The sequence below is a fragment of the Cyprinodon variegatus genome, unplaced genomic scaffold (assembly GCF_000732505.1).
Source record: "Cyprinodon variegatus isolate N-32 unplaced genomic scaffold, C_variegatus-1.0 Scaffold296, whole genome shotgun sequence".
Lineage (NCBI taxonomy): Eukaryota > Metazoa > Chordata > Actinopteri > Cyprinodontiformes > Cyprinodontidae > Cyprinodon > Cyprinodon variegatus.
In genome coordinates, this window is record NW_015150749.1 from 694,021 (window position 1) to 702,226 (window position 8,206).

At 37.2% G+C, this 8,206-nt stretch overlaps 1 protein-coding gene across 1 annotated transcript in view; it reads left to right on the top strand.

Annotated features, from left to right (window-relative positions):
* Positions 1-8,206, top strand: part of cfap43 (cilia and flagella associated protein 43) — a 24,381-nt gene that overhangs the window by 13,250 nt on the left and 2,925 nt on the right. Inside the window, exons 19-37 of the mRNA XM_015383846.1 lie at positions 453-554; positions 954-1,031; positions 1,519-1,626; positions 1,711-1,815; positions 1,887-2,003; positions 2,468-2,550; positions 2,635-2,776; positions 2,861-2,965; positions 3,037-3,153; positions 3,618-3,806; positions 4,612-4,818; positions 4,987-5,079; positions 5,968-6,090; positions 6,199-6,318; positions 6,548-6,655; positions 6,853-6,939; positions 7,027-7,115; positions 7,196-7,406; positions 7,568-7,680. Coding sequence (XP_015239332.1) covers positions 453-554; positions 954-1,031; positions 1,519-1,626; positions 1,711-1,815; positions 1,887-2,003; positions 2,468-2,550; positions 2,635-2,776; positions 2,861-2,965; positions 3,037-3,153; positions 3,618-3,806; positions 4,612-4,818; positions 4,987-5,079; positions 5,968-6,090; positions 6,199-6,318; positions 6,548-6,655; positions 6,853-6,939; positions 7,027-7,115; positions 7,196-7,406; positions 7,568-7,680 — 2,297 coding nt within the window. The remainder of the gene's footprint in view (positions 1-452; positions 555-953; positions 1,032-1,518; positions 1,627-1,710; positions 1,816-1,886; positions 2,004-2,467; positions 2,551-2,634; positions 2,777-2,860; positions 2,966-3,036; positions 3,154-3,617; positions 3,807-4,611; positions 4,819-4,986; positions 5,080-5,967; positions 6,091-6,198; positions 6,319-6,547; positions 6,656-6,852; positions 6,940-7,026; positions 7,116-7,195; positions 7,407-7,567; positions 7,681-8,206) is intronic.

Genomic DNA, 8,206 nt, shown 5'->3' on the forward strand with positions numbered 1-8,206 from the left:
GATGATGCTGGAAGAAGAGTTGAGGATATTATAAGTTCAAACTTCTTCCGGCTGCTTTAACCTGCCAAATTAGTTTCCATCCTATGTGTTTGTGTGTGTGTATTATGGTTGCATGGCTGCTTATAAATGATAGAATGGATCAAATCTAAAGCATCAGGTACCTTTTCAGATTTTGATTGTTCCCAAAGGAAATGTGCTTAGCTACTCTGCATCTCCAAAACACCCCCCAAAATGTACCATATGTATTTAATGCTCTGAACTTCAATATCAATGTGTTTTTTTTTCTCCCACACTGTTTACATTTGATTACTGCTGCACTTTAAGAAATGGAAATGTCATAAAAGCTGTACAAAATCAAATGTCGTTTTGTATATACTCTATGTAGACGAAATGACAATAAATGTTGACCAAGTCTAATCTCAGATTTCCTATATATTGTTTACGTTGTACAGGTCAGTTGTGCAACATTGATTGATGCGAGGGAGCGAGATGCAAGTTACATTTCCCCTGCTCAAAACTCAAACTCAACCTGGAAGGAAAAGAGACAAGAAGCTGTGAGTGAATCCCTGTTATATCAGTGATAATGATAAGGATGTAGAACATGTTAAAGTATGTTTAGATATTTATCTTTTTTCTCAACAGATAAGCATTAAAGGGCCTGGCCCATGAGTGTGATTTCAGAGAGAGCTGTTTATTGTTGGCACTACCTTTCATCTTGTTGTAGTTTGATTTATGGTTCTTTACAGAGTAGGAGGGATAAATAATTACAGAGGCATTAAAAGACCTGTTTGCATCTTTCCACTTGACAAAGGCTCAACATAAAGATAAACCAATAATAAGGTCTTGCTATATCATATGTAGGGGAATTTGCAAAAGCTGAAAAGATGGTTCTTTCTTGCTTTAGTTGTTTGCAGAACAATTTATATGTATGTTTCCTATTATATCTTCAACAGATTGTAAGAGAAGACAATGAGAAGTGTGCAGAAACAAAGACATACCTGAGAGAAGAGATGACAAGTATACGGGAGGCTGTAAGTGGGTTCTTTGTTGCCATTTGTTTGGTATAACATTTTTCCCCCCACACTTAAAGAGATACTCAACAAGGTACAATGTAATTACAGAGACTAAAGAGAAAATTGTGTAATAGGTTATTTGATTGAGGCAGTGGTTTTGCATCTAAAGAATGTATATAATATTTATATAGAATATTAATGCGTCCAGCAGTGATTTACAAAATGATCTAAATCAAATTTTCAAAGCTTATGTCCCAAATCTTGATCCTTTTTTTTCAATTAGTGCATCTACACCCATGTCTTTTGTTGATGAGCTATAGACCAAAAATAATGCACATTCAGTTTGGATGCAATAAATGCTAAGAAAAAAAAAAAAAGGATTTTCCAGCATTTGATTTGCTAGTAAATAGACAGATGTTAACAATGGAAAAACAAACAATCTACATTTGAATTTGATTCTTCTCTCTTAAGATGTGTGAAATATGCCTTTTTGTTTTGCTGTCAGCTTCAAAAACTGATGCTTGAAAATGAGCATGTCCCTATTGAAGAGTTTAACTTGGATGTGGAGGGGCAGAGGGCAATGGATGCCATGGTGGAGGAGGAAGCTGAGAAGGTCCTGCAAGCTCAAAAAACATTATTGCCATTGATCCTAAATAATCCTTTCAAAAATGATCTTTAATGTCGCTCCCTTGTGCAGGTGAGGGCGGAAATTCAGCTGGACATTGCAAAAAACCGTCACCTCTATGATGTTATGAAGAGGGAATGCTGGGATTCCTTTATGGTCAAACCCAGGAGCATCATGGTCAGCTCTTATGAAATGAGACCTTTTCTCATATCTCTTAGCTTTGAATTAAGATTTTCTGTCACCCACAGGCCTTCCACTCTGAAATGGAAGTGAAGAACTATCCCCTCAAAGAGAGAACAGAGAAGGAGTTGGAGGACCTCCATAGGGTTCAAAATATAAGGAAGAATGAAATGGCTGCAAACAGGGTAAATAAAACTGCTGGCCTAGATTCTATTTGATGAGGCAAAGCGATTCACATGTGATGAGTTAGATAATTAGATCCATGTTTGCTGTTGTGGCTGTGAGGTAAGAATGAAATGTTTTCTAAACAGAATAGCAGGGAAACTTTATTTATATGTCTCTCTGGAAAATCTTTTAGGCAAAATTATTTAGGTACAAGCTAGTTTAGTTTGGAGAAACAAGCTTTAGCTTTGAACCTCAACCCTTTCTGAACTGTCCCTGCTGCAGCCTTGTTGAAATACTTGAAAACACGGCAGTCCAAGGCTGTTGAAATGTTTGGAGATTTATAACTGTGTGGTTGAAAGCAGGCTTCTGAAATAATTCCCTTAATTGCATTATTCTTTGATTCTATAGTTTATAATCTTCTTGCCGCAAATTCGGAGCTTATGTTTTGCTGTAACATTTGTTGTCCCACAACTTTAACCTGCAGCTGAGTGGCCAGGAGAAAAGTGACAGCGAACCGGAGGAAGAGCCAGTGGAGGAGGAAGGCNAAAAAAAAAAAAGGATTTTCCAGCATTTGATTTGCTAGTAAATAGACAGATGTTAACAATGGAAAAACAAACAATCTACATTTGAATTTGATTCTTCTCTCTTAAGATGTGTGAAATATGCCTTTTTGTTTTGCTGTCAGCTTCAAAAACTGATGCTTGAAAATGAGCATGTCCCTATTGAAGAGTTTAACTTGGATGTGGAGGGGCAGAGGGCAATGGATGCCATGGTGGAGGAGGAAGCTGAGAAGGTCCTGCAAGCTCAAAAAACATTATTGCCATTGATCCTAAATAATCCTTTCAAAAATGATCTTTAATGTCGCTCCCTTGTGCAGGTGAGGGCGGAAATTCAGCTGGACATTGCAAAAAACCGTCACCTCTATGATGTTATGAAGAGGGAATGCTGGGATTCCTTTATGGTCAAACCCAGGAGCATCATGGTCAGCTCTTATGAAATGAGACCTTTTCTCATATCTCTTAGCTTTGAATTAAGATTTTCTGTCACCCACAGGCCTTCCACTCTGAAATGGAAGTGAAGAACTATCCCCTCAAAGAGAGAACAGAGAAGGAGTTGGAGGACCTCCATAGGGTTCAAAATATAAGGAAGAATGAAATGGCTGCAAACAGGGTAAATAAAACTGCTGGCCTAGATTCTATTTGATGAGGCAAAGCGATTCACATGTGATGAGTTAGATAATTAGATCCATGTTTGCTGTTGTGGCTGTGAGGTAAGAATGAAATGTTTTCTAAACAGAATAGCAGGGAAACTTTATTTATATGTCTCTCTGGAAAATCTTTTAGGCAAAATTATTTAGGTACAAGCTAGTTTAGTTTGGAGAAACAAGCTTTAGCTTTGAACCTCAACCCTTTCTGAACTGTCCCTGCTGCAGCCTTGTTGAAATACTTGAAAACACGGCAGTCCAAGGCTGTTGAAATGTTTGGAGATTTATAACTGTGTGGTTGAAAGCAGGCTTCTGAAATAATTCCCTTAATTGCATTATTCTTTGATTCTATAGTTTATAATCTTCTTGCCGCAAATTCGGAGCTTATGTTTTGCTGTAACATTTGTTGTCCCACAACTTTAACATGCAGCTGAGTGGCCAGGAGAAAAGTGACAGCGAACCGGAGGAAGAGCCAGTGGAGGAGGAAGGCCATGGGGCAGAGAGCACAGCTCTGAGTGGAAGCATTTCAGCCCAGCTAGGATATTTCAATCCTTACCTCTACAACCAGTTCAGCTTGAAAACTATCGAACAGAGGAGCAACCAGATCATATTGTTACAGGTCTGTCAAATTGTGGTAAAAAAAAAGGGCATATTTTTCATTTAAAGTCTGCAGTGCTTTCGGAAGCCAGTGGCAAACATCCTGAAAAAGGACCTGTAGTCATTGTTGGAGACTTAGATGTAATATTTAAAATGTATAAAAAGATGCAATCTTTTATTTTTTATGATTTATTTTTATCTTGCATGTTATTTTCCTGCTTTAGGTCAGTTAGGTTTACCTAAACCATTTTTATTGCTCAGGTGCAAAAAAATATCAGGAGTTTTTAACAATTTTTAATTTTATTTTTGTACATTTCCGTTGTATTTAATAAAGCTGCTTTTTAAACTGTTTACTAGGGTCAATGGATTGGGCTTCCTACCACAAGATTCTAACTTTTTTTTCAATGTTTAGGGTTTTATTTATTATTTTATTGTATTATCCCAGAGGGGAAAACTGTGTCACAGCCAGCAAAGAAAATAGAAAAAAAAGCCCAACATTCATCAACCATAATACATAATTCTGGTTAATGTCTTCAGATGTTCTCCACAGACTGTTCTTTCCTCATGATGTTATCTCTGTTTTGAAGCACCAGGGGGCCGCCAGCCCCTTGTTTCACTGTAATGTTGATTTTTATTTTACACACATTTCTTTCTAATCGAATCGCGCAGGAACACAGAACCTGTCTTCTTCCTGAACATTTTATTCATTGTGTATACATAGTGTTTAAACTTGTGGTTTAAAGAATGAGTCAGATGCCCAGCTTCAGTTTATTATTGTTACTGTCCACATCCTAATTAGAAATACATTCTGTCACCTCTGAACACAGGATTTGGTTTATGACATCAAGATGGATTTCAACTCAGATTTCGAAGCTCTGCACAGGGGGAAATTGGAAGTGCTCAGACATGTGAAGGACGGGAACAAAAGGATCCGGGAACTCATGCTGAAACTAGACATAGAGCAGAAGCTGTGGGAGCCCAGTCTGACCGACAGCGAGTGGCCAGAGAGACTGTTCACTTTGGACGACTCTGAGGTTACTATCATCATTTAATGTCCCAGCAGTGGACATGGTTCATTTAAAATTCAACCAAGCATGAGGGGCTGTAGAACTGCTCTGTGGATTGTTTGTTTGTTCTCCTGTGCTGAGATGTGAGCTGCTATGTAATTGTTATCGTGAGATGTTGCCTTTGTCCCACTTTAGATTAAGGCAGAGAAATACCTCAACCTGGAGCAGAAAGAAGAAGAAGAAGAAGAGAGGCGGAGGTTGGCGACTGAGAACCACCTGACTGCACACGTATGCCTTCATGATAAACACTGGAGTTTTTTTTGTGTGTTTTCCATCAAGATTCATAAATTTCTTACTTTTATCTGCAATGTTGAAATAGAGTAGACTAGAGTATTTTATTTTGCTCTAGTATTTTATGAAAGATTGGTTCCTTGATCTCATCATCCTGCGAAAGAGGGACAAAAAAATCCATAAACTGGGAAAATGTGACCTTTTTAATCATTACTTTTCATGGACTTTATTTATAATGGTCAACAGAAACTGCCTATTTGAAAGGGAAAAAAAGGAAAAATGAGAACATTTTAGAAAAGGTAAAAATGTTCTGTTCAATGAGTGGTCAATCAATCCATAGCAGGTCAGATAATGTGCCTTGTAATTTCCTCTTAGCTTTAAGCATTAAATTTAGAAAAGATTTCAGAATGAATCTCATCTCTGTTACACAGGCACTCATAGGTTTAGTTTTTCTAAATGCTTTAAACAACATCTAACCTTATTATGTTAGTGTATCTTTGAAGAGTGAATGGCTTTTATTATTTCTGAAGCATAGCATTACAAGTTTTAGTGTAGTGTCTGGCTTAAATTGATCCAAGTGGACAGAAATCAGAGAGAAAACGGAATATATATCTTCATATGTAAATGGTACATGAGGCCTCTAAATGAATCAATGAACCACATTTCAAATTATATTCTTCTTATTATTCCCTAATTTATTTCTTATTTTTATTTATTTTTGTTCAGAGATAAATCTAATCTAGCTCATCTAATCTAATCTGATCTATGGGCTAAAACTGCTCATTTGTTTTAAAACAGTTCAACCTTTTTCTTTTTAGGCTGTGTGAGCAGAATTAGACCAAACAGCATGATGAGCACATGGTTTATTTTGATTCTACTTCACAGGAAATGCCTCCTCCTGAGTTTGTTTTGACCAAAGCTGAAACTCAGTGTTGCATCGAGGAGAGAGAAGTATGCAAAGAAAATGAGAGGAGCTTCAAAGATCTCGATAAAGAGGACGGTATAAAGGTAATAAGAAAATATATTTACATGCATATAGTTCTGCTTATGCAATTTCATATTTGATTATCAACATTCTAGAGCAAAAGTAATCATTTGGAAACTCTGGCTCTGCAGGCGCCTGAAATTGAAATGAAAGCTCTGCAGCAATCCATCAAATATAAAACTGAAAACTTTGACAAAATGCTTGCAGAGCTTGAGGAAAAGAAACTCAAATGCACAATAGCTATAGATCAGGTAAGTTTGTAAAAAGTCTCTTAAAAGTGTTCATCCCACTGGATCCTCTCCAAACTTGATCCCCATTAAAAACACAAGGTTCAATGTCTTTTATCCAAGAGCGTTTGATTGCTAGGAAATCTCTAACTGATTATCAAACCTTTTACAACCATCAACTGAAAAGTGTGACCTATGTATGCATTCAACCCATTGCTTATGTTTGATTAAGTTCTGAGTGTGGTTTTGACAGGAAGAGATGAAGATCATCAACCTGAATTATACAGTGATCAAGGCTGAGCAGTTGGACACTCAAGAGCAGAAGCTCAAGCTAAAACTTGAACAGGCGTCTGCACACAAGGTTGGAAAAGTTGCACCCTAATGCTGCAGGAATGTATTAATCGCCTGTGCTAGAATCAATTTATTAAAATTGGCAGAATTATTTGTATGTATTCCAGTCCATCACCTTTGTATCCCTTATAGTTAATTTGACAATGGGGTGTGTAGCAACAGGTACATGTGTCAGGCTGACTGGCCAAAACTGTATTTTTCTGACAGATGAAAATGGCGATAGCCTTGAGGACATATAAGGAGGAGGTGAAACAGTTTCAGTGTGAATATGACAGAATTGTAGCTGAAGACAAAGTAAGCCTGTCAATAAAATGATAATTAAAAAAAATAAATTAAAAACACAGTCCTAGTGATAATCGGATTTTATTTCATCATCCAAAGGTTCTGGATAAACAGTTTAGGAGGGACTTTGCAGACGTGCCAAACAACATGGTCAAGCAGCTTTACAAGCTGTTCAAATGTAGACCAAAGTATGTATGCAACCATTTCCATTCATCAGCTGTCTAATAGAGGTTTTCTTTAAAGTTGTGACTACCATGAGTATTTTCAGGGTTCAAGTTTTGAGGGCCCAGACTGGAAACCCACCCAACTTCTTAAAGCAGCGTCACCTGACTGACTCCGCTTCTCCTGATGGACTCAGTCAACTTCTCAAAGCCATGGAAAAGCTGGATGCTCCAGAAAATATGCCAAAAATGCTGAAACCATCCATCTGGAAGAGATTTTGTCTTGTGCGCAAAACAAAAGTGGAGAGTGAACAAACGGTAATATGAGGGGGGAAGATTAAAAAAGCAAAATGTATTAAAAAAAAAACATCTACATATGTGGATTTGTTTTACATCTCGGTGAAGTTATTTAAATGTTTGAATTTATTTCTTCCTTGGTAGTAAGTTTAGCTCTTTTTTTTTTTTTTACGGTTTTACAGATTCATAGAAAAGCATTAAATCTCGCTGAGATGCAGGCCTTTCTGCAGAGAAGAAAAGACCAACTTGATCTGGCAGAAAAAGAGATCAGTCAGATTAGTGACGCCATTCGGAGGTAGGACATCTTAGTTTTTCGTTGCAACACTGCATAACTTTTGACTCAAAGATGTGGCTTAATTATAGGTATATTTAATGATTTCAGGTCCATATGCAGCACTTGGTGTTTATTGATGCTTGGTGAGATCTGCCCTTATCAAAAACATGTCTATATAACTCGAAGGGGTTGGATCCAAGAGTTTTCTGACCCAGAGTTCAGCAGTCAGAGCTCCCCTTATTCAGGAGAGCTAACTAAGCTTAAAGTAGTTGGGCAACAAAACAGATACTGACCCTTACCTGATCAGACATATGTTTTGGTTCTCTGATGTAGGATTTAATACAGAGGGGGGAATGTGGCCTTGAATTTAAAAGTAACTCAATCTTCTGGTCCAAAGTGGTCTGTTATCAGATTGCAAAACATGGAGAGACTGTTTCATTTAGCAACAGTACAGTGCTGCATTTTGCTTTCAGGAAGCCTAAAGCTTTAAATCTAAAGCTTTAAATCAGCAAATAGACTCTATCAATTTTCTGCTGTTTTAAAAAAA